Raw genomic sequence first — 26,541 nt, forward strand, 5'->3', positions numbered from 1 at the left:
GACCCGGGAGACCTAGGAGTCTGTTTTCCTCTTATCATCAGGGTACTTTGGGTCTCTGAGTCCCCTTCCCTCATACGTGAAGTGAGGATAACCAAAGCAATACTCCCCCTTACAGCCTGGGGAGACTGTTTGAGAGGACGGCATTCAGTGGCTTTATTTTACATAAAGAACACTTTACAGAGCACTTCACAGACGTGTTCTTAGGACTGCCCTTACTATTTTTAAGCAAGCAAGCAGCAGAACCATAAAGAAGGTGAACCTAGAGCTCCTTGGGGCCCTGGGCAGTCAAACAAGTGGTCACATACTTCACACAAGTCAAGCCACTCTTCCTAGTCCGCTCCCCAGTGGGAAAGATAAGGATGAAAGATGACTTGCCAAGAGTGAGAGTGCCTGGTTTGGGTCTAGAAAGTACAGCTGTAAAAACCTACAAGGCTGGGAGGTGTTCTTGAGAAATAGATAATGTTTCCAAAAATTTCCTCAAAGTGTGTTCCACTAGATAGTAGTACCAAGAAGAATTTGGTGGTGAAATCAGTGTGGGCATAGGCTTCCTCACCCAGGCCTTTTCTGAGACCTTAAAATGAATTTCCCATGAGGATGTGGGATGCAGGATGAGTGAAATTCATTTAACAACAGAACCCCTTTTCCACAGAACATCTGTCAAGGTGTTTCTTGAAACCTACCTCGGGAGTTACACTCTCCAGTAAGGCGGAAGGTTGTATGGGCACACGGACCAGGTGAAAAAGGAAACAATACTGTGTTGACATTCAATCAACACTCAACACCTGCTGGACAGTTTGGAAAAAGGGGAAATCTGTTGTTTAACCACGGAACTGAAAGAGTGTCATTTTCCCTGAACCACCCTAATCCCAGACCCTCCAGATCCACCAGCTACATAACCCCGCACTCCACAGTCACATACATTAAATCTACACTTTTATTTTTTTGCTCTAAAATGTGCTTTTTCTGTCATTGAACTTTAATATCAGTCCAGGACCCCCACCACCCCTTAAAAAAAAAAAAACAACACACGCACACAAACACACACGCCACCCTCCAACCAGGTAAAAAATCCCCGGCGATTAGTTTATAACAAATATTGACACAAGGGGGAAAAAAAGCATGTTGAAATGTATTAGAATCAGAACCTGTACAAAAAAAAAAATTAAAATATAACCTGAAACTGTTCAAGTTCAGAAAGGCTAGTCAAGTCCTTTTCTCTTGCCAGGAGAATGCCATCATCAGAGGGCTCTGGGTCATCAGCCAAGGAGGGGTGGAAAGAGAGACAGAAGCAGCAGCAGGTCCTTCACCAGACAGAGGGCCCTCGGCACTACCATCCCCAGCTCGGACGTCGCTGGGAGGGATAAAAGATCTCAGGAGAGCAAGTGTCGGCAGACAGTCCCTGGCGGCAGCTGGGACCTTCACACTGAAAACCAGTCTGAGGAGTCAGGCGGCAGCAGGAAGCATGGCCAGCAAAGAACACCAAATCGGAAGAAACTTCTGCCACCCAACAGACCCGTAGCACCCTCCACTGGTGCTCACATACCAGAGGTTAGTCAACCCAGTGCTCCCAACTAATGAGAGATTGGAGCTGGGCTTAAGAGGCTGAAAACCCGCAGGTTTAGTAAACAAGCCCAGCATCACATCCCTCCGTGGCCTGATCGGAGCTGCCAACAAGGGATAAGGCAGGAGAGGGAAAAGAAAGCATCTGATACCCGGCTAGAGGTCACCTGCACCAGTGTGGGCCTGTGGTACTTGGGGCTGGAGAAGGCAGACCCTCCTCCCCAGAAAGAAGCATCCTTCGCCGTCATCCCCGTGGGCTGGCTAAAGCTGCCTCCGGCTTATGACCAGCCTGACAAAATGACATGGAGCAAAAGAAAAACTGGGAGGGAGACAGCCCTTAAACAAAGACAAGAACCTCCTGGAGGGAAGCTGGGCAGTGTCTGACCCTGTTGGGATGGCATCAGTGGAGCCCCTGAGTCTGAAGGAACAACTGGGGGAGGAGGGGGTAGGTGAGGAAAGGATTAACGGTTCTTCTGGAACAGTACCAACAGGGTGGGAGGCGCTGGTGAGGGGACGGGCAGGTCTGGAACTCACTGAAGGTAGAGAGGGGAGGAAATAGGCCCTCGGTGTCCCCTCCCCACCTGACCCAGGCCTGGTGAGTGCCAGCTGCCCCAGCCGGCCCTAGTGGCGGCTGGAGACCAGACCTTTCACTTTGGACATCTTCTTGGTGGGCTGCCTCTGCTCAGCGTGAGGGGGACACTCCCGTTCAGCCAACTGTTGCTCCATCTCCTGAGCCGAGGAGGAGGCGGTGGCTTTGAGTGTCTTCTTAATGTTGGTAACCTGGAGGGAGACATGGAATCAGTGTGCTCAGCCTGTTAAGTGCCGAAAACTCACTGAAACTTGTTCGTACCATACTGGGGGCCACCCAGGGAAGAAACCAGAATCCTCTATAAGAAAATCAGTGATTATCTTTAGGAAGCCAGATGAGGAGAAGCAAGCATGGACTACTCATAGAAGACGCATAGAAATGAGTTTAGCAAAAAATGGAACTAATGCTTCCTTGGCTGAAAAGAGGGACTAAGCGAGTGGAAGTGGACCATCGGGCAAAGAGGTACAACACAGCAGGTGAGAGAAAGCACTGGTTCAAATGGCCTTAGAAACAGAAAGGGGGCCCTAACAACGCTATAGTCAGTTAACCACTGTTCATGTATGAAACGAAAAATATTTTTGCAGGCACTTTGGGAATACAGCTGCATAAGCCTTCTTGAATAAACAACCAGAGGATGGACTTCAGCCAACCAAGTGATAAATGATGAAAACTCAGTACCAGGACTGGCAAAACAGGATTACACTGGTCTTCGGTACATGTTTCTTTACTTAACAAAGGAGGGCTCGAAATTACTGAAGCAACTTCTGAACATTTTCCACATTCCACACATCCTTGGTATCATCTGTGTACTGTTATGAATGTTTTACAATTTCCTTAAATTAGTTCCCAGCTTGCTTTTCATTTACGTACAATGCTGCCAAGAAGTCTTCTATGTTTACCTGTTCGTACTCTTGTGAACAGCTCTGGAAGACATATTCCTAGAAGTGAGCTTCCCAGATCATAGGGTTGGCACATTTTACATTTTAACAACTACTGCTCTCTTGCCTTTTGAAAAGAGATTGCATCATCTTGTACTTCTACCAGCTGTGCCCTCTCATGCCTGTTTACACACACATTTCCCAACACCAGTTCTAAAGAATCTTTCATGCTTTTGTCCCTCAGCCAGCAGAGAGGAAGAAAAGAGGTAGGAAAAGCATTGGAAAGAATAAGTGGAGGTAAAGGTGTTTCCCCAGTTTGATGACCCCCATGTTCTCTGTGAAGCAGGGAGTCTATAAAGAAGGGAGTCGTCTATAAAAGAAAAGGAGTCGTCAGGGTCAAAAGTTCTCAGCAGTCAGAAAATCAGGAGCTTGGGTGAGAGGCAGGCCTAACACAGAGAAGAAGCAGTGCTGTGACTGAGGCCAACACCAGGTTCCTGGAAGAGATCTACCATCTGCAAAATGAGCCTTGACTAGATTAAATCCCAACTTTTATTTAGGTTTGTGTTGTCGTTTCGTGATATAGGTACAGCCATGCCCTAAACTGCATCCATCAGCACTACAACCTTCCTGAAAGGAGCATCAACAGAGGACTGCAGGCTGGGACAGTGAATACAGAGGGCATCCTAAGTCAAGCGTGGCTTCACCCAGTGTCCTGCCAGTCCAAGACACACCATCTTGGGGTGCCTGCGTGGCTCAGGTGGCTGAACATCTGCCTTCAGCGGAGGTCATGATCTCAGGATCCTGGGATCAAGCACTGAGTTGTTGGGCTCCCTGCTCAGCAAGGAATCTGCTTCCCCCTCTCCCTCTGTCCCTTTGTTCTTGGTAGATTTGTTTTCAAGTCTACAAACAGCCTTCTATGCACCTCATGCTGGGGAATGATCAGCATCCTACATTAAGTACCCAGATTATACATTTACTTAATGGAAAATGGACAAGGCGCTGGGTTTTGACCATGCTCCCCCTCTTCTCATACTGGGCTATTCCAGGTTTTCTAGAAGACTGTCAAGAGAGTAGATTGTTGGGGCGCCTGGGTGGCTCAGTGGATTAAAGCCTCCGCCTTTGGCTCAGGTCATGATCCCAGGATCCTGAGATCAAGTCCCACATCGGGCTCTCTGCTCAGCAGGGAACCTGCTTCCTCTTCTCTCTCTCTGCCTGCCTCTCCACCTACTTGTGATTTCTGTCAAATAAATAAAATCTAAAAAAAAAAAAAAAGACAGTAGATTGTTTCAACTGGTGGTGGAGGTGGCCTTGGTCTTTTCCTCAACTTTCTCTCAAATTTAATCAGATTATTACCGCCACCTGGTGGCAGCATCAGGCTCTGCCGGCTGAGTGACCACAGCTGCGGTTTTGGAACAGTGGGCCTCTGAGAGCAAATGCATGTGCACTGGCTCTCTCTTTCTTTGTAATAACTGTAATTTAAGAGCCTACACTGTTCTCTAAGTATTGGTCATGCCTCACCATTAGTCAATGCCTTCTTTCAACAAATGCCATTTGTCATGGAAATGAACCTGAACCATTCAAAATTCTGAAATTAACAGCATTCATTTTTTGCTAGTGAGCACAATCCAAGCCCACCACCTACCACACAATTAGCAACAGTCTGGGCACAGCGGGGCTGCCAGCGGCCATCAGGCTCCTCTCGGGCTACCAACCAGGTTAAGACGGTTTGCTTCATACAGGCTACCCCAGGTTCGCGGGCACATCTCACCCCCAAACTTCACTCGTTTCCACGGTTTAACTTATAGGGAAGAATCAATGGATGAGAGAGAGTGGTTAGCACTTCCTACTCTGCTCAGACATCAATCCCAGCTCAGAGAAGAGACCACAATATTCAAGACAAGGATTACACAGCTTATTAGAGAAGCAGCAGGCTTACAAATACTAATTGTATTTGTCGTTGGCTTGTGCTAAATTGTAAATGTAGTTCAGACTTCTTTGGCTAGAAGTAGGGTTAAAAATTAAACAATGCACTGAACATTCAGACTTGGTATGTACATATATGTATGTAGGCGTATGTGTGTACCCAAAATAAATGTGTTCTAGTTGATGAAAAGTGGAGTTGAGCAATCCACAGGCACACAGGGTGTACCAGAAAATACACAGTACAACAAACAACTTGAGCACCTACTACGGGTTAGGCATGTGACAAGGAGCTGGCCTTACAAAGACAAGTAAAGTTTTATTCTCAAGGAGTACATATAACGGGGTAAGGGAAATCCTCAAATTCCACAAATCCCCCTTTGAAAGGTACACCTACTTCTTATGTTTCTTTTTTATTAAAGATTTTATTTATTTATTTTGTAAGACAGAAAAAGCACAAGCAGGGGAAGCAACAGGCAGAGCAGGCAGAGGGAGAAGCAGACTCCCTGCTGAGCAAGGACCCACCCCCACCCCCACCCCCCGCCCCGTCAACGTGGGACTCGATCCCAGGGTCCTGGGATCAGGACCTTAGCTGAAGGCAGGCACTTAACCGACTGAGCCACCCAGGCATCCCTTTTCTTAGGTTTCTTAAGAACGTAACTCTGGGTCCCATTCTGCCATACTCCTGGACACACGACTTAGAAACTTATTAAATACCATGAACACTTCAAGCTCCATCACACTAGAAAAGGACTTCCAATGCCACAATTTTTAGTTTATTGCTCTAAATTCTGAGGTTGCTCCACAAGTGCCAAGGCCACAGGCACACGAGTTCCCATTAACCCAAAGGCAAGAGCCTGTGTTCTGAGATGCTAAATGTGTCCAGAACAACCAGGTGTCACTAAAACCATAATCATACACTTTCCTCACTTGCATTTCATCTGCCAAATGTTTTCCCTTCCTTCCTTTCTCAACATGAAATTTCATGCATGTTAACAGGTTGTAATATCCATGTGTAGCTTCAAGAGTAAAATGCACACGGTGCATCTACCACATAGCTTCAGAAGCAGAGTGGAACCAGGGCCTCAAAGCCCGACATGCCCTTACCCCGCTGCACCCCTTCCTCCACCCTTTCACCCATCTTTAAGATCCACCCCCAAACTGGTTTCTTTTGCTCTACAGCTGAGAAGTACATGTGTACCATGGAGTGACAACATTCTCCGCTCTCCAAGCCTGTTCACCCTATGCAAAGAGGAATCAGAAAGGAGACAGCGCGAAAAGCAGGGACCATGTCATCCACATCTGTACCCCACTAGCCCAGTGCTTGTTTGTTGGTGGCTGGGGCACCTATACCAAAAATCACAAAATGAGCAAAGAGGGATCCCTGGAGCAGGTAACAGATGTCCTCTTCCTTACCTCTGCCTCTACCTGCTGCTGAGTTCGGCTGTGGTTCTCCTTGTACTGGTTGGCTCGCAGAACTTGCTGCTCGATGCCTAGCAGAACTGCTTCGCAGCCATCGCACCTACAACAGAGATAACCAGCCCTGAGCAACAGAAGGCCTGGGAGCTCTCCTCCAGTCTCCAAAACCTCCATCCCCAACTCCTGACAGGGACTTCCTTTAATATCCTGTCTGCCAAGGAAGGCTCTTGCCCTTCATTCTTCCCAAGACCAGTATTTCTGATGATACAGGGCACCTGGAGACACAGTTTCCTAGAACACGGCTTGAATGTCAACTTTTGTATCCCATGAGAAAGGTTTACAGAATGTACCCCACTAAGGGAATTAGGACAGATCTTACAGGTGGCATGGATTCACCACTTTTCTCAACAGAAAAAATGATATTCTAAAAGCAAAGCAACCTATTTTATTTTTTTAAATATTTTAAAAATTTTATTTATTTGACAGAAAACGAGAGAGAGAACAAGCAGGGGAAGCAGCAGAGGAAGGAGAAGCAGGCTCCCCACTGAGCAGGAAGCAGGAAGTGTGGGGTTTAATCCCAGGACCCTGGTGATCATAACCAGAGCCAAAGGCAAACACTTAACTGACTGAGCCACACAGGTACCCCTAAAAGCATCCTATTTTAAATATTGGCCCTTTTCTCAGAAGTTTATTACTTCCGGGACACCTGGGTGGCTCAGTCAGTTGAGCATCTGGCTCTTGATTTTTTTTTTTTTTAAGATTTTATTTATTTGAGAGAGAGAGCGCACAAACAGGGAGAAGGGTCAGAGAGAGAGGGAAAAGCAGACTCCCTGCTGAGCAGGGAGCCCAACGCAGGGCTCGATCCCAGGACCCTGAGATCATGACCTGAGCCAAAAGCAAACACCTAACAGACTGTGCCACCCAGGCATCCCCCGGTTCTTGATTTAGGCTCAGGTCACGATCTGAGGTCACCGGATTGAGCCCTGCATGGAGCTCCACACTCAATGCAGAGTCTGTTTGTCCCTCTACCTCTGCTCCTCCCTCTGCTCCTCTCTAAAATAAATGAATAAAATTGTAAAAAAAAAAAAAAAAGTTTGTTACTTCCTAATTGTCATTCCCCTCATTACTTCATTTCCCCACTTTTATTTTGAAAATGTTAAAAGCTAAAAAAAAAAAAGTTTAAAGAATAGTACAATGAATACGCATTTACCCTCTACCTCAAAGTCTAACTGCAAACATTCTGCCGTATTTGAAGTACTGCTCTCCCTAACAATTTTTTTTCAAATCTAACTCCAGTGCCTCAACACTGGAATCTGTACTAGAAACATCCTGGGATGGGGTTAGAACGGCACCTCCAGGTGGAAACCCAGTGAAGCGAGGCAACTACGGGCATAAAAACAGCATCAGTCATCTCAAACATGGAGTAAGGCAGCCACCACAATAGGACGGGAGGCCGAGATTTGCATGCTAGGGCACTTCCCGCAGAGGGTGTTTTCTTTTTCTTTTTTTTAATTTAATTTTATTTATTTATTTATTTGACAGACAGAGATCACAAGTAGGTGGAGAGGCAGGCAGAGAGAGAGGGAGAGGGGGAGAAGCAGGCTCCCCGCTGAGCAGAGAGCCCAATGCGGGACTCGATCCCAGGACTCCGGGATCATGACCTGAGCCGAAGGCAGCAGCTTAACCCACTGAGCCACCCAGGCGCCCCTGCAAGGGGTGTTTTCTAAGTTTATTTCCTATTTATTCTGACTGAACACTTTTATAATCTTTTGAAAGTTCCTGCCTGTGTTAGATGTTAAGGGAAGGTGCATGGGGCCACACTTGGGACAGAACCTGGGTTAAGGGGTGGACAGCACAGGCCCTGGGGTCCAATAGTAGCTGAAGTGAGGGAAATTTGGATGGGTCTGGACAGGGGGTCAGGGAGTCAAAGCTGGGCCATTCATACCTGAAATGTTTCAGTCTATTTTATTTTACTTTTTTTTTAAGTTTTTATTTATTTATTTGAGAGAGAAAGCAAGAGAGGGAACACAAGCAGGGGCAGTGGGAGAGGAGAAGCAGGCTTTCCACTAAGCAGGGAGCCCAAAGCAGGGCTCCATCCCAGGGCCCTAGGATCATGACCTGAGCCAAAGGCAGATGCTTAACAACTGAGCCACCCAGGCGCCCCTGCATATGCCTCTTTATGTAACACTTCCAAGATGTGGGCAGCACCTGTATCCAGTTCCCTAACTATCTGCACACAACTTGCCTGCTCTGCTTCATGATTTCTAACACCACGTGCCTGCCTGGGCTCTCCTCACCTCCAATTAGGCCCTAACCCTGCCCTCCTTCAAAACTCACTTAAAACCTCTCCTCCAAGTAGGCCTATCTGGCTTTATAAACTCCAAATTAGGCCTCTCCTCACCTCCAATTAGGCCCTAACCCTGCCCTCCTTCAAAATTCACTTAAAACCTCTCCTCCAAGTAGGCCTATCTGGCTTTATAAACTCCAAATCATTTTAACAGCTCCTTAACAAATCCTTGGAGAATGTCCAAAGCTCTTGCAAACATTAAATTCCATTAAAATAGACAACATGCAAAAAAATAAAATAGAGAACATGCAAATGTCCCACTTCTTTTTATATACCAGAATACGATCATCAAATAGTCTGTGTGTGCATCTGTGTTCCCACTTCAGATAACCCACTCCTTGTCTTCACTATCCCTCACATTTTACCAATACTAGCCCAAAGTTACTGACACTGAACGTGGGTTCTCGTATCAAATGGAATCTGAGCAACACTAACTTCCTGAGCTTGGTCAGACTCGGAGGCTGAGTGTGCAAAGCACTGGATCTGTGTCACACGGCTAGGCTTCAGAGGCTCCACCTGCCAAGCCTGCTATTAAATAGCCCCCTGCAGGAATTCCTGTGGCCGCACAGCTCTGGCCCCCAATGCAGCCCCACTCCCCGGCTTAGTGTCCTAAGGCTCCAGCCCCAGCTGATAATGGGAGACAACAGGTCCCAAAGCAGAGGCACAAAGGGCACGCCATACGTCCCCTTCCTAATGAGAGGTGACCCCTCCTTTTTTTAGCCTCACCATTCATGCAAGGTCTTGACAATATTATTGATATCCTTCTTTCGGATGTCACGGCCAATGCAGAAATCCACTTCTAGCAGCTGGTTTCGCTGGTCCAGCTTCCCCTGGATGATGTCAGTGTAGACAGCCTCAATGATGAGGTCTTCTAGTTCCCGGAGATTCCGCATCTCCAGGTCCTTCAGCAGCACGGAGTAGGGGATACACTGCAGATAAAGCCATGCGGTATTTATAAAAACCATTGACAAGGGCTAAGGAAAACACAGGTGTACACCTGTCTCAGGGATTTGGGAAATGCAGCCTGGTGGTTAATTATTAATATCTATGGCAACAAGACTTAGATAAATGTGAGTCCTGGACTTCACCCAGCCTTTAGCTTTCATATTGTGAAGCACTCTTAGAAAGTGTCGCAGAGGGACGCCTGGGTGGCTCAATTGGTTAAGCATCTGCCTTCAGTTCAGGTCATGATCCCAGCATCTTGGGATCAAGTCCCACATCGGGCTCTTTGCTCAGTGGGGAGCCTACTTCTCCTCCTACCTGCTGCTGCTCCCACTGCTTTGCGTGCTCGCTCTCGCACTCTCGCTCTCTCTCTCTCTCTGACAAATAAATAAATAAATAAATCTTAAAAAAAAAAAAAAAAGTGTCCCAGAGAAGAATGGGAAATACTCAGTGTGTGCCACTGTGCCACCTTCTGGAAGCTTGCAGACGTGACATAAAATGCCAGATCATCAAACTCTGAACAATTTCAGACACTGGAGAGGAGAGCCACCTGCCTGCTCAAGAGCGCACAAGCAAACAGATTTGCAGACTAACATATCCGCCTACTGGTGGACAGTGGGTACTGCCAGCTCAGGGGTCATCCTGAAGTTTATATCTGTTTTCTCTGACTCTTGCAACCAGTGTCAATTCCCCAACAACAGTCCCTTACTGGGCTATATCAACATTCTACATTTATCCAAGACAAATGTATATCTAGATATCCAGTTTTCTGGACACACCAATTCTAGTTTGGAAGCTAACACAGCAATCAAATCTCAAAAACAGACAGGAGGAAGAGGTATACAAACAAGAGATTAACAGTAAACATACCTAGAGGGGTTTTCTATGACTAAAAGTCTGAAGCCCAGGGATGTAGATGGGCTTATAAGGACAGGTTGCAAAAATAAGGAAAAAAGTTACTCTTACTCTTTGCTACACTTGGGAAGTCCGTGATCAGGCCAAAAAAAAAAAAAAAAAAAAAAAAAAGGAGGTTAGGTCCTCCTTTCCTAAGAAAACAGGCCTCCTACCCGAACTGCCAGACTGACAATCAGAAATCTGGCATCAGACCAGGGAAATGGTCTCAGCAACTGAAATGGCAATGCAAGAACAAATCCCCATCTCTCAAGCTCAGTCACAGAGGGGGATACAAAGGGCAAACTTCTTCCAGTGCCGAAGCCCCTCAAAAACTTGAGACAGTCATGCCAGGATTGGGCAGAGAACCAAAATCAACTGTAAATTAACCAAATCTGGCTCTTCTTTGTTAATGGTAGGAGAACCTGACTGCAAAGCCTCTTCTAAATCAAGTTGGGCAGAGAACTCAGATACGATGGAGTGGTTATCTTACAGAAGGTTAGCATCTAGAGATGGCATATGGGCGCCTGGGTGTCTCAGTGGGTTAAGCCTCTGCCTTCGGCTCAGGTCATGATCCCAGGGTCCTGGGATCAAGCCCTGCATTGGGCTCTCTGCTCTCCCTCTGCCTGCCTCTCTGCCTACTTGTGATCTCTGTCACATAAATAAATAAAATCTTAAAAAAAAAATAAAGATAGCATATACGGCAAAAATCCCAATTAAGATAATTAAGCCTGATAATCCCCAGAAGAAGGCAGCATATTAAAAATCTAGCTCTCAGGAAGTCCAACAGAGCAAGTTTTTCCTCCAGCACCAGGTTCACAGTGCACTAAGCAACAGATGAAGGGGCTAACTTGCCTTGAGATGCCCCCATTTGAAAACTACCTATCTTGAAACGGCAGCCTCCCTTTGGTATGGCAAAATGTTCACACCCAGTGAGTCACCACAACATGCCAGAACTGAGACCTGCTGATTCACAAGGTCTCCTGGGCATACTTTTCCTGAAAGAAATGGTGAATGCTTATCTACACTATTTTAATTGTTATCTTTATCTATGTCACCCTTTGCCAAGCCGATTTTACGCTTTCATGGTATGACTACTGTGCAACAGTTGGGAGCTCACGCAACGATGCCAGTGTGACACCTGCCTGAGGGTGAGGAGCGAGAGAGGAAGAGGTTCGGCACTGTACCTTCATTCTCGATGCCAAGCTCACGATGGTAAGGTGTTTCAGCTTGTTCTGCTGAGCTGTGCTCAGTTCTGGCAGGCTCTCCTTGTTGGCTGCTCAGTCCCACCCACCACAAAAATCAAGACACAAAATAAAATTAGAATTGCTTTATGGACTAAGCTCACCAACTCCCCACACCAAATCTACTATTGATTCACTGTCATGACTCTGCACTTATTCATGAAGCAAATGTTCCACGAGCAACTCCTGTCTTCTTCAGAAGACCATGTACTCCTGAAAAGCCAGGCATGAATGCACAAACGACAAGACACTCATCTGAATGGAATACTATCTGTGCCCTGTGTGACATTCAACCAAGGTCAGCATGTCTTCACTGGGAATCTGTTATATGCTATGCCAGGTCTTAAGTGATTCAGGGAAGTTAAGGATAGATAAGATGGGCCTTGTCAGACCACCAGACTTGTGAAACTCAAGGGCCTTGGACTTGCCCTCAGTCTTACAACTGGGTATTTCAACAGCTTCACATGGAAGACAGAACCACTGGAAGAAAGGTACAAACTACTAGAAGAGAACAAGAGGCTAAGGGGGAGGGAAGAAGGAGAGAAAAGGAAAAAAAAAAAAAAAAAAAGAAAGGGAGAGTACAAGTGAGCGAGATCATCTTGGGAAGGACAGGAAAGAAAAAGAAAGATGGAGTTTGAGATGAGCCTTAAAGAATGGGCAAAACTGTAGTAATAATAGTAGTGATGGGGCGCCTGGATGTTTCAGTCGTTAAGCGTCTACCTTTGGCTTGGGTCATGGTCCCAGGATCCTGGGATCAAGCCCCACATCGGGCTCCCTGCTCAGCGGGAAGCCTGTTTCTCCCTCTCCCACTCCCCCTGCTTGTGTTCCCTCTCTCACTGTCTCTCTCTGTCAAATAAATAAATAAAATCTTTAAAGAAAAAAAAAAAAACAGTAGTGATAGCGAGAGCAATGGCAGCAGCTGCAGGGCACATGTACACACATACCCAGTCAGTCCTCACAACAACCTCTCAAGAAAGATCCCAAATGCCTTCAATTCCTTATCCATAATCCTGGATTCCAAAAAGGTGAATCCAAGCTGTCTTTTTCTTGGGCATGCTGCTGAAATTCATTTGGTGGTAATTCCTGACCTCAGCTGAAGCAGGCTTTTAAACCCACTTGTTGTACAACTTCATTTGTTTAGTTTCAAGCTGTGGATGCAACTAAATATTGGATACAGGTGCTGCCCACATCTTGGAAGAGTTACATAAAAAGGCATATGCAGGGGCGCCTGGGTGGCTCCATCTGCCTGCAGCTCAAGTCATGATCCCAGGGTACTGGGATCGAGTCTTGTATCAGGCTACCTGCTCAGCGGGGCGTCTGCTACTCCCTGTCTCTCTCACTCCCCTCCTCATGCTCTTTCTCTCTCTTGCTCTCTCAAATAAATAAATAAAATCTTTAAAAAAAAACCCAGAATTTTAATAAATAAAATCTTAAAAAAAAAAGCATATACATCATATTACCTCTTTAGAATCCCCAAAATTCTAAATTCTGAAGCATCTAGCCCAAGGAGGGCAGGTAAATGATTGTGGACCTCTATTATTACTCCCATCTGACAGATAAGGAAACTGGGTTAGAGATCATTTAATTTGCCAAAGGACCCATAAGTAGAGGAAGTGGAGCTACAGTATAATTCAGGCAGTCTGGTTCCAGAGTCTGTGCAATGTTGTCCCTTTAGTGAGGATGGAAACAGAAGACACACTCATTGGAACAAAGCAAAGGTCAGGATAAACTAACACGTGGCAAAATGTCCAGATGACATAGCACAGGGTAGGTACAAGTGACCAGGAGGAAAGAAAGGGAAAAAGAAGTCTGGGATATAGTAGGGAAGGCCCTGAGTCATACCATTAAAGTAAACTAAGAGGCCTTCGTCATATCAACAAAAACTAGGGAAGCCAAACAAAAACGGCTTGGGTGGAAGGTAAGTTACTGTTCAGAAGTGCATTCACCTTATTCCTGATACTTAAGATCCTAATACAAAATGACTCAAATGACCAAGGCCCTGGCTGGCTCAGTCAGTGGAAAGTGTGACATTTGATCTTGGGGTCGTGAGTTTGAGCCCCATTTTGGGTGTGGAGATTACTTAAAAATAAAATCTCTTAAAAAAAAAAGAAGAAAGAAAGAAAAGGAAAAAAAGATTCAAATGACCTACAAAAGAGAATGGGCCAAATATGGAGTTTTAGATTATAAAATGTTAAAAATGATGAGAAAGATGTGAAATATGAATAAATGCCTATGAAGTAAATGAAAAAAGACACAATATCATATACAAACTAAGTGACACCTACATAACAGAAAGCACAAGGGGCAAAGTCCAGCACCATAATGCTAACAGTAGTTTAATGGTGATCAACTACAAGTGACTTCGTATCCTATTTTCCAAATCTTCTTCAATATAGTGACATTATTCTGATGATATTTAAAATACTTGAGTACGTTACAGGTGGGTATGCTGACACTTCACAACATTTCAAGTGTTCTACAAACACCAGTCCTTAAGAATCTCATCTGGAAAATAAGGACTATATTTACACATAAACATAAACATAGTCCCTCTTTTACCCACAGAGAAAAATAAAGGGTGAGAAGATAAAGACCTCACGCAAGGTCACCTACAATGCAGAGTGAAGTGGGAAACAGCCAGGTAAGAAAGTTCCCACCCCATGCTTTATATCCCAGACTCTAGTGATCCTCATGGAGGCAGTAAGTCCAAACAGAGTGACATAATTAAGAAAAGTCTTTGGAAGATCTTAACCAACTCACCTATGTAATCTGGGTATGTTCCATAGGCAAAGAGGTTCAGCAACTGCAAATATGCAGCATTAGCTCCTTCCGCAAGCTGAGGAGGGAAAAAACCAACAACAGTTCTTAGACCAAGCTGTCTACCAGTCACTGCAGTGTTCAAGCAAAGGGTGACAGTCAAGTGCCTCGGCTGACTGTTTTACTAGATGGTCCCTGAGGTCCCGTCCAACTCTGTTCTTTGGGAAAAAGTAAGTAAGATTTATTTAATTTTAAATTTAATTTTTCTCTCTCAGGAACATATGTTTTGCACTCCACATAGCATGTCTAAGCACCTGCTTTTGACACACACACACAGACACACACAGCAGTGAGTACTGGGAGCAGTTCAGGTTTTCTTAGAATTTCCATGCCATTAAGATAAATGGTCATGATCTCGGGGTCTTGGGATCAAGCCCCACATCGGACTCCACGCTCAGGGAGCGGTCTGCTTGAAGATTCTCTCTCCCTCTGCCCCTCAGCTCCCCCCTAAAATAAATAAATCAATCCTAAAACAAAACAAAAAAAGGAAGACTGGAGCAGCCCTGTCTACACAACCGGGTTGACAGGTACAACATAAGTCACTATCAGTCCACACTGAATGAAGTGTAGGGTAGGTTCCAAATCATTTCAGAACTACGTGAATAGTATGAGTGCTGGGAGAGATTAGCACAGCATAAAGTGTGACAGAACAGTCCATGTGGGACTGGAAACCACAATATCAAGCAGTCCCAAATAAAAATGTTCATTAAAACTACTTATCCCTTAAAAAAAATTACTTATTCCTCCCTAATGTGAATGGCAAAGAGCCATCTGCAGAAGTAAAACAGATAGAGATACTCTTCTGCCTGGAGCCGCTCTGCTCTGTTGGCAGTACTTAACTGGGTGTTTCTTTTACTCACAAATATGTACCCATTGCTCTTTTAATTCATCAAACTCCATAAAGCAGTACTACCAAGACAGTATTCTGTGGACACCAGTAATACTACTACTTAATTTAAACCATCTTTTAAAAAAAGAGTTTCCAAGGGGCACCTGGGTGGCTCAGTCAGTTAAGCATCTGAATCTTGAGTTCAGCTAAGGTCATGATCTCAGGGTCATGAGATCAAGCCCCACATCAGGCTCCATGCTGGGCAAGGAGCCTGCTTAAGATTCTTTCCCTCTCCCTCCACCGCACCCCACCCCAGCTCTCTAAAATAAATAAATAAATAAAATTTTAAAAGATTTTATTTATTTATTTAACAGAGAGAGAGAGAGAGAGAGAGAGATCAATCACAAGTAGGTAGAGAGGCACGCAGAGAGAGAGGGGGAAGCAGGCTCCCCACTGAGCAGAGAGCCCGATGTGGGGCTCAATCCCAGGACCCTGAGATCATGACCTGAGCCAAAGGCAGAGGCTTAACCACTGAACCACCCAGGTGCCCCTAAATAAATAAATCTTAAAAAAAAAAAAGTTCCCGAGAACTACAATCATTTTAGACCACTGAAAAGCAAGGGTTCCCAGCTCACACACGGAAAAAAACAGATATGGTGAGAGAGTGGTGATTTGCTCAGCACCCCCATGAGAACTCTGGCTTCCTACTAACCCAGTCTACCTTCTCAGGTTATAAGAACCTCTTGAGGTCCTGAAACAGATGAGGAAGAGACCACCAAATCTAGCCCCTACTTTTTAGACAGATGATTACAAAACTAATCCTAAAAGACTATTTTCTTTGCAGCAGATATTCTACAACTTCTCCCACTGGCCTAAATCAATGTCTTTCTCATTTTAATTTTCATCCATCTCCTCTCAGCCCATCTTTCACGGTTATGGAACAACTACTTGGCATATTCATTCAGTTTTTTTATGAACCTGAAGGAACATATTACCCCTTTGTCATCTCTTCTGTTGAAAAAATAATGAGCCATCAAGCCATAAAAAGACACGGAGAAAATTTAAATGCATATTACTAAGTAAAAGAAGCCAATCTGAAATGGCTATATACTGTACAATTCCAACTATATGACATTCTGGAAAAGTCAAAACTAGGAAGAGGGTAGTCAGATCAATGGTTGCCAGGGATTAAGAGGGGAAGGAGGGATGAATAGGTGGAACACAAAGGATTCATAGGGCAGTAAAGCTACTCTGTATGATACTTTAATGGTGGACACATGTCATTGTACATTTAGCCACACCCACAGAATGTACAACACCAAGAGTGACCCCTAATGTAAACTATGGTCTTTGGGTGTCACACCAAGAGTGACCCATAATGTAAACTATGGTCTTTGGGTGTATCCCCCCTCCAGTGTAGGTCCCACACTGGAGGGGGGATATGGGTAACGGGGGAGGCTATCCATGTATGAGGGCAGGGATATACTGGAAATCTCTGTACTTCCCTCTCAATTTGCTGTGAATCTAAAACTGCTCTAAAGGGGTTCCTGGATGGCTCAGTGGGTTAAGCCTCTGTCTTTAGCTCTGGTCCTGATCTCAGGGTCCTGGGATCGAGCCCCGTATAGGGCTTTCTGCTCAGCAGGGAGCCGGTTTCCCACCCCACCCCCCGCCTGCCTCTCTGCCTACTTGTGATCTCTCTCTCTCTGTCAAATAAATAATAACCTTTAAAAAAACGAAAAATAGGAGCACCTGGGTGGCTCAGTGGGTTAAAGCCTCTGCCTTCGGCTCAGGTCATGCCCTGCATCGGGCTCTCTGCTCAGTGGGAAGCCTGCTTCCTCCTCTCTGCCTACTTGTGATCTCTGTCTGTCAAATAAATAAATAAAATCTTTAAAAAATAATAATAATAAAAATTAAAATTAAAATTAAAAAATGAAAAATAAAAAAATAAAACTGCTCTAAAAAGAAAGTCTGTTTAAAAAAAATAAAGCTAGTTTTAAAAAAATTTCCTCAGGATTTCTTTTACATCTCTGGTAAATTAAATTTTTACTAAAAGCCTACTGTGTGTCAGACTACATATTAAGCACTAAGAAAACAACAGACCTTACCCTTACAGAGCTTACAGTCTAGTAAGCAAGGCTGACATTAAATAAAAATTCACGGGGTGTCTGGGTGGCTCAGTTGGTTAAGCATCCAGGTCTTGATTTTGGCTCAAGCCATGAGCTCAGGGTTGTGAGATTGAGCCCGGGTGTGGAGCACGCTTAACATTCTCTCTCTCCACAGCCCCCTCTTAAAAAAAAAAATCACAATTAAAACATAAAAGTGGCTCTTTCTGTCTCTGTTTTTTACAGGAAGCCAAAATGACACCAGGTCAGCAATGGAGGGTCATGGGGAACTGCTCCAGTTTCCTAATCAAGAGGAAGAAGATGGGGCTCCTGGGTGGCTCAGTAGGTTAAGCCTCGGCCTTCAGCTCAAGTCGTGATCCCAGGGTCCTGGGATCGAGCCCCGCATCGGGCTCTCTGCTTGGCAGGGAGCCCGGTTCCTCCTCTCTCTCTGCCTGCCTCTCTGCCTACTTGTGATCTCTCTCTATCAAATAAATAAATAAAATCTTTAAAAATAAAAAAAAATAAAAAAATAAAAAAGAGGAAGAAGATGTACAGCAGTGAGTCCCAAAACCCGAAGGTCCACACCTCTGCCACCAGGTGCTAATTCACAAGGTTGTGGACATGGAGCCAACAACTGATGGCAAAGGTGTCCTAAAGGTCACAAAGTGAAGAACCAGCCAGCAAAAGTCAGCCACTTCCTTGATGTGGGCCACCATCGACACGAACGCCCAGGCCACCCTCAGCAGCATGGTGCACACAATCCGCGAGAACGAGCACCGCACTCATCTGCATGTGGCAGCCGCCCCCGGAGCTAGCACCACCCCAGGCACAGAGAGAAGCTGTGACAGGAGAGCGGAAGCTGACCCACCCTCCAACAGCTTCGGAGCACAATCCCCAAAGCAGTAGAGACGCTGCCAGACTTTTCAATCAATATAAAAGTATGAATCAATAAATGTAAAAGCATCCAAAGTGAGAAGCAGATGTTGAAAAGTACAGGATGCTTTACATCTCTTCGTTTGACCTAATTGTTCTTCACCAACCTTCTCATTTTTTTTAAATAATTTTTTTATTTTTTTATAAACATATAATGTATTATTAGCCCCAGGGGTACAGGTCTGTGAATCGCCACAACCTTCTCATTTTTAAGGCACAACCACCACCACTAGACATCCCCAGTTTCAATAACAACAGTCAAAAATAGAAGCAAACAAAGCAAAAAGGACTACTTTCCAGCTTTTCATGTCATATTTTACACATAGTACACAAATGCCTGAAACTACCTCTGTTAAATATCAGCTATCCTTATGCTCCACTTTTCTTATTTATCAGGTTCAAGGGGATTTTTCCCCTATCTTTCAAATTATTAGTAAGCCAATCTAATTTTACCACAAGTTGAAGTGAAAATATTGACCAGGAACCCAAAACATCATCCTTGCTCTCTTTGCCTCTTCCCGGCCAATTCCCATCCCTCCCTGAACAGCGCCCCTCACAGGTCCACAATGCTTCAGCACCGAAATTCCCTGGAATCCTGGAGAATCACAGGAAGGTTTAGAACAAAGACAGGGAAACTGTTCGGAAACTGCTCTTACCTCCTGAACATTGGCCAGCTCCAGCAGTTCTCCAAAGACATATACTCCAGGAGCCTCCAACACTTGGCTTATGAGAGCAGTGAGGGCTGAGCCAGTGGTACCTTTGGCTAGTAAAATAAACTGTTCCAGGAGATTACTTGAGGGTTTCTGTTCACCTGCCATTCTCTGGCCTTGAGATCTGTCCAAAAGAAAACTGTTTCAGCCATTCTTCCTTATCCTTTGCAAAGTCTATGCTTATTTAATGCCAGATCAGACATCAGAATACTTCAATTTTATAATATCCAAAAAAGAAAAACAGTCCAGATGCTATAACCACTTTGTGAGATGGGCAGGATTCCACCTAGAGTTAAAGGAATTGTGTCCTTGCTCGGAGGTTGAAACAAACTTAAGAAAAGCCACTGCATCCCCATGTGGCAGTCTTTCAATAGCAGCACCTTTTAAGCCCTTAAACCTCACTAGACCCAAAGAAACACATAGGAGTTTCTTGTAGCTCTTCTATATTTACCTCACTTATAGATTGTAGTTAAGAAACAGAGAATTTTGCCCATACACAGAGGAAGCAGATATAAGCAACTGCAATCAGTTACAGCTTACACTATGTTATTAGAATCCCACCTACAGCCGATACAAATAAGGAAAACCACAAAAAGACAATTAAAGATCTTTTGTTTAATCAAAGAAGTCATTTAAGCCTGGAAAAAGGGAGAAAATCATAATGAAAGATAAGCAACATATTCAAACTAAGAAAATACATGCTGTCTAAATCCTTGAGGAAACTCCCCTTATTTGACCTCCTATAGCTATGTGATTTTACCAAACATGACTTCAGAATTTGTACAAAATCTCAAGAAAATAATAAAATGATTTGAGAAAACAATGAAGATATTGTATTGCCATCCTGAAGACATGAGGGGCCGAGGGTCCCTCAATTCTATAATCCACTTACATGCTGAATGTATGGGAATACACACTGCAGACCTACCCTGCAGGAGTCCTGTGTAAGAAAAGACTACTCCACCAACAACGAATTTGGGGGCACTGTGACAAAAAGAAGAAGAGGCAGAGTAAAGTGAAGAAGAGAATAATTCGAACGATAGTTTGGTGCAAGAGAAACCAAGTATTCCTGTGGAGGCAGGCATACAGAGCAGCAGTCCTTCCACAGTATGAAAGAAACAAGCATGTTGCCTCACTTAGGGTTACATAAGAATGTCTTGTCCCAAACAGAAAAAGCGAAGCGCTAGGGAAGAAAAGTTGCTGAGGAAGGAAGGGGTAAGAGGAGAGAGACCGGATAAGGCGGGAGAGAGGGGATGGAACGAAAACCTCCCCTCCAAGCTGACACGTGTGGAGATGAATGAAAGGGCCTGGGGTGAAGAGGGAGAAATGGACAGAAACTTTGGTCCCTTTAAAGAAAAAAAAAAAAAAAGAAAGAAAGAAAAATCTCGGCCTAAGGCGCAAAGCCTGTAGGGGCAAAGAGTAAGGAAGCGTTGAGAGTCCCTTTTTTTCTGAAGTGGGAGGGCCACAGGCGGCGGCTAGGGACATAGGGGAGCTGAATTCGCGTCTTGCCGGGGCGCTATTTTGATTCACAGCAGAGGGGCAAAGAGGCAGCTTCTGGGGGTGAGAAAGCGAGGAAAACCTCGGTTGAGGAACTGAGGGTTGCAGGCTGAGGCGGACTTTAAGGCCAGCGGCATTCTCCAGGCAGGGCCGCGGGTGTGGAGTGAGGAGCCGCGGGGCGCGCTCCCCGGGGCGGGGCCGGCGCGGTGTGGCCGCGGGCATTCCTGGAGACTGGCGCTAAGCCAGACTGCTGAGACAAGCCTGGCGCGCCGGGCCCCGCCCTTTCGCCGACCCCTACCTGCCCTCGCCGCCTCTCCGTCCTCTCGGTCGCTGGCTCGGCCTCCCGGCGCCCGTCCGCAGGTTGTCAAGCGTCCATGATCGGCCCGGCGTCCGACGCTTTTCTGTCTCCGCCGACCCGTTGGCCTTGCGGCTCCCCCGGAAGCCTCCCGCCGCTGCACTCGAGTTCCGCCCACACTAAGTTCCCCCCGCGGCGTTGGCAGCCTCAGACCTCCAGGGCTGCCTGGGCTTGGGAGAGACAGTCCGAGGTGGGTCGGTCCGAGGTGTGTCGTAGCCCAGGAACCAGGTAGAGAGGATCCTAAAGAGAGGAATGGAGTCTAGGCAGTGCGGGCGCCCAAACCATCGCCATCACCATCACCATCCTGGGCCCGAAATACACTGCTTTGGTCGAGCTTTACCTCTCAGGAGCTGCCTACGGCAGCTGAGGCTACCCCCGGATACAAAGATATATTAAGTGTAATAACAACTCCCGCTTATTGAGCGTTTTCCCATGTGCCAGGTGTGTACATTGTCTTGTTGAATTACCATAACTCTAAGCTTAAAAATCCAAAAGCTGGTTAAGTGGCAAGGTCGGCTTTGGACCCCGGGCTCTGGGAAGCCAAAGACCATATTCGTGACCTCTGTTCAGAAAACGTCTTATAAGAAAGAGATGGGTTGAGCCAACAATGGTTCTGTGAGCAAAATGACATCCGTGGCTCTCCTGGAAGAAGGCTAAGGAATGCTACACAGCTTAACACTTAAGCTGGTTCCTTTAAAGTACACACCAGAGACTTCTGGGTCTTAAAAACAAGGAAAAGGGTTCTATTTGCTTTTAGTGAATCCGAGTGCAGATATCAGACAAATGCAAAGGAGCCTAGCACCAACCCACTGGTTTATTAAAAAAATGTCTTGTTCTAATTTCTGTGTTGTAGAAAATTATACAAAGAGAAGAGAGGGTTCTTGCCCTCAAAAAGCTTCAGTGTGGGGGCGCCTGGCTGGCTCAGTTGGTAGAGCATAAGACTTTCAATCTCCAGTCGTGAGCTCAAGCCCCATATTGGGTATGGAGCATACTTTTAAAAAAGGGGGAAAAAACAAGCTTTCATGTATTAAGTGCTATGAGGGAGATATGAAAACACTTTGGAAGCACAGAAGAGAGTATGTATGTTGGGGAAGAGAAAACTGGCATCTTCTAGGCAAAAGGGGGAAGAGAGGACAGCAGACCATAGCACAAAGGCTTACTCCATGTAGCATATACTAATGCAGAAAAGAAACCCAGAGTGTCTGGAACCCAAGGTTCAGGGATGAGAAGTGAGGGCTGAAGACCTGGAGTCAGGTCATCAAGAGTCTTGTAAACCACATGCAAGGCACTACACCCGGTAAAAACCTTAGTACAGTGAAGTTTCTACCTGGGAGAGCACACGGCCCCTGAGAGAGACAGACCTGTTTGCCTATGACAGACAGTTGGTAGTACAACATACACAGTATGATAGCACAGTACCCCAGTGCTACAGATAATGGCTCCCCTGCCTGTGCTCTGGGGAGAGGTGATTTAAGGCACAGTTCTGGAGGAGATGAAGCTTGAGTTGAGCGTGGAAGATGAGCAAGCAAATCACAAAAAGTGTAAGCATGTAAAGGAGTTTTTATCTTAAGGGCATCGGGGAGCTACTCGGGGCTTTCAACCTGTAGAGAAGCATGAATAATTGGCACTTTAGGGGCGCCTGGATGGCTCAGTGGGTTAAGCCTCTGCCTTCGGCTCAGGCATGATCTCAGGGTTCTGGGATCGAGCCCCGCATCGGGCTCTCTGCTCAGTGGGGAGCCTGCCTCTCTGCCAGCTTGTGATCTGTCTCTGTCAAATTTAAAAAAAAAATTCTTGGGGCACCTGGGTGGCTCAGTGGGTTGGGCCTCTGCCTTCGGCTCGGGTCATGATCCCAGGGTCCTGGGATCGAGCCCCGCATCGGGCTCTCTGCTCAGCAGGGAGCCTGCTTCCCCCTCTTTCTCTGCCTGCCTCTCTGCCTACTTGTGATCTCTCTCTCTGTGTCAAATAAATAAATAAAATCTTAAAAAAAAAAATTGGCACTTTAGAATGATCACACTAGCTGCTATTGGACTGGATATTGAAAGAGCTGGAGGCAGGGAAACTCTCCGTGATTGATACAGTGTAGATAAGGGGTGTGAGATCCTGAAGGAAGGCAGTGGCAGTTGCACATAAAAAAGAAGGGACATTGTTGGAGTAGCATTTAGACTATAGATCTATCCCAACTTGGTGACAAGTTGAAGGCAGGAACAGGGAAGGAGGATATCATCCAGGATTATGGCTACGTAGGCCAGAGCTGTTTTGGAGGTGGTGTTAAGTGAATGGGACTGCAGAGGAGAAAAAGCAAATCTGGTGGTGGAGGGAAGACAACTAAGTTCTGTTTGAGTTCATAAATATTCTGGTAGTGCCTCCACTTCCTTCAGAAAAATGTCCAGACTGTGAAAACCCTTCTCAGTATGCTTCCCTCCTATCTTTCCAGCTTTGTCTTGCCCCACCCTCTTACAGTCCAAACTGCAGGCCTTCCCATGACCAACACAAATTGCACCTTCCCTCTCTGACACAGGGGCCTATGTTCAACCTTGCTCTCTCTTCTTTCTTTTGCAATGCTCTTCCCTCCTATTTGCCTGTTAAAATCTTACCAAGCCTGTAGGCAAAGATTTCTTAAATTTAATGCAAAAAAGCACTAATCATAAAAGAAAACACTGAACTATCGTACTACATTAAAATTAAGAATTTCTGTTTATTGAAAGACATCAGTGCGAGACTAAAAAGGCAAGCCACAGACTTGGAAAAGATATTTGTGAAGGCTGTATCAAAGAATTCCATATCCAAACTTTATAAAGAACTACAAATCAGTAAGAATAAGATGACAAAAAACCCAACTTGAAAAGTGGGCAAAAGACTTGAACAAGCACTTCACAAAAGAGGACACTGAAAGAGTCAAAAAGGATATGGAAAGGTGCTCAACACCAGAGACAATGTAAGAAAAAACTATTAATAAGATACCACATTTAGGGGCACCTGGGTGGCTCTGGGTTAAGCCTCTGCCTTGGGGTCAGGTCATGATCTCAGGGTGCTGGTATTTGAGCCCCACATTGGGCTCTCTGCTCAGCGAGGTGCCTGCTTCCCCCCCTCTCTGCCTGCTGCTCTGCCTACTTGTGATCTCTCTCTCCCTGTCAAATAAATAAATAAAATCTTAAAAAAAAAAAAAGATACCACATTTAGCCAAAATACCTCAGTTATAAAGACTTGTAAGACCCTGTTTTGACAAGACTAAGACTCATCTAGAATTTTCTTATATTGCTGGTGAAGGCTAACATTGGCAATACCTACTACTATTGCTGATCATATGCAAACTGTACAAGCCAGCTACTCCTCTCCTAGAAATGAGTGCAGAGTCTGAAAAAAGAAACCTGTAAGAACACGCACTGCAGCTTTGTTAACAAAAGCCCAAAACTGGTAACTGATAACCTAAATACCCATCAACAAACTAGACAAATATTGCTAGATACCTACGACGTAATACTAGTGAGCAATTAAAAAAAAAAGTTACTGTTCCATACAACATGGACGAATCTCACAAAAACAACTGATGAACAAAAAAAGCCAGACTCCCAGTGTACTTACTGTATGATTACATTTAAATGAAATTCACGACAAAACTGATTTATGGTAATAGCAGTCAGAAGAGTGGTTATCAGGATGAGAGGATGTGGTGCCGATTGGGAAGGGGAACAGGGGTGCTGGGAATGTTCTATATCTTAATTTAGGGGGTGGTGAACACAGGTGTATACGTATAGAAAAACAGTGCCCTTCCTGCATATGTCATACATCATTAACAAAAAAATTTAAGATAAAATTTTATCTTAAAAATTTAAGATAAGGGACGCCTGGGTGGCTCAGTTGGTTAAGCGGCTGCCTTCGGCTCAGGTCATGATCCCAGCGTCCTGGGATCGAGTCCCACATCGGGCTCCTTGCTCCGCAGGGAGCCTGCTTCTCCCTCTGCCTCTGCCTACCACTCTGTCTGCCTGTGCTCGCTCTCTCTCTCTCTCTAACAAATAAATAAATTAAAAAAAAAAAAAATTTAAGATAAAATTTTTTAACAGAAAAAAAAAAATCCACCCATCCTTCAAATTCAAACGCCCCCTCCTCCATCAGTTTTGCCAACTGGAATTAATCTTTCCATCAGAACCTCTTGTGGCATTCTGCTGACCTTTCCCTTATGACATTTATTGCAGCTCCTCTTGAATCTCAGCAGACTTTCCTTTTTTCCCTAACTAGATGGTTATCTTCCTGATGACAGTGACAATGCCTTTCACCCTTTACCGGAAACCTGAAAAGGTTCTTTGTTGAATTACAATGGAAGGAAAAATTGGGTGGTTGCCTAGATGGGTGAAAGGGGGATGGGAAAGGAAGGAAAGCCTAGTAAAAGAGATAGGAAATGTCCAAGGAAACCTTCGCCTTCACAATTTTACCTAGTTCCTAAAATCACATTAAATGTCACCTTGAGCAACAAACAAAGAACAAATCAAACCACTAAGTTCTTCCTAGACTGAAAATAAACAAACATCACACTCCTTCCCTTGCAGGAAATCCACCAAATGAATGCTTGCCTAACCTCTGGGTGTTTCAACGTGGATGGGGAAACTTCACCAAGGAGAATAATCACATAGCCATGTTGCTAAAAATATCGCCACCTTCATGTGGTGTAAACAGCGCAGACTGCGGGTCAGGAGACTTAGAGCCGAATTCTAACTCTGCCCCAACTTGCTGTAACCGGTGGACAATCTCTTCACCTCTCTGGGCCTCAGTTTCCTCGTATGTAAAACAAGAGGAGTTGGATTGGCAAATTCTCGTAATAACCCTTCCGGTATACAATCGATCTCTCTCCCAGTCCAACACAGGAGCACACCAGAAACCCCTGCAAAACAAGTCGAAGGCGCCCCAGACCAACAAACAAGCACGATCTGAAGGAGTCATTTTGTCATATTATCTTCCACGGTTTAATCAGTGTTTTTGTTTGTTGTTTGCAGCCTTACCATGATTTGCAGGAGATTTCTGAGTTCCATATAAACAGATGTTACCTCTCTGTGGGCTGTCATCCTCTTCTGGGAGTTAAGGGGGTCTTCCCGCCCAGTTTCAAGTCTCCGAATTCAGAAACCCCCAAAGCTGAGGGAGGTTTACGAATTTGCGCACACTGCGCGGCACACTGGAGTCTAAGTTACAGAGGAACAGGGTGCAGGGAGTGCTGGGATTTGTAGTCCCTGGGCCTCTTTGTTGCGTGCTGGGATCTGTGGTCCCCCCCCCCGCCCCGACCGGGCCCTCCCCCTGGAATGCTGGGAAACGTAGTCCCTCTCACATCGCACAGTGCAACGCGCAGTCACCTCAGAGCCTTAGTGTGCCCTGCGGAGGGAGCGGGCCCCTCGAGCCTCTGCAGATTTGAAGTCAACCCTCCGCTGGGGCAAACTCTAGGCAACAAGACCTAAAGAAAAATTTGTCCTACGGGACTTCCCGGGGAGGGCCCTTCCCACTGACGCTCGTCGTCCCTCGGCG

At 45.4% G+C, this 26,541-nt stretch overlaps 1 protein-coding gene across 4 annotated transcripts; it reads right to left on the reverse strand.

The window, feature by feature from the left end:
- Positions 1-916: 916 nt before the first annotated feature.
- COPS7B (COP9 signalosome subunit 7B) lies at positions 917-26,238 on the reverse strand (the record flags this gene model as incomplete). Of its 4 annotated transcripts, XR_013966590.1 has the most annotated exons (9): positions 2,202-2,340; positions 4,670-4,825; positions 6,364-6,469; positions 9,440-9,642; positions 11,734-11,822; positions 14,551-14,626; positions 19,128-19,305; positions 20,977-21,273; positions 26,028-26,158. XR_013966590.1 is itself a non-coding variant. In XM_080799556.1 (8 exons), 6 exons carry the CDS (start codon positions 19,287-19,289, stop codon positions 2,182-2,184), a joined length of 795 nt encoding a protein of 264 aa, XP_080655682.1. In that variant the 3' UTR covers positions 917-2,181. The 4 variants fall into 4 exon arrangements, 3 of the variants coding, with proteins under 3 accessions (XP_080655682.1, XP_080655681.1, XP_080655683.1); XM_080799556.1 differs by lacking the exon at positions 4,670-4,825 and having other exon boundaries at positions 917-2,340; positions 26,073-26,238; XM_080799555.1 differs by lacking the exon at positions 4,670-4,825 and having other exon boundaries at positions 917-2,340; positions 26,028-26,219.
- Positions 26,239-26,541: the final 303 nt, after the last annotated feature.

This window comes from Martes martes, assembly GCF_963455335.1.
Source record: "Martes martes genome assembly, chromosome: 3".
NCBI classification, from domain to species: domain Eukaryota; kingdom Metazoa; phylum Chordata; class Mammalia; order Carnivora; family Mustelidae; genus Martes; species Martes martes.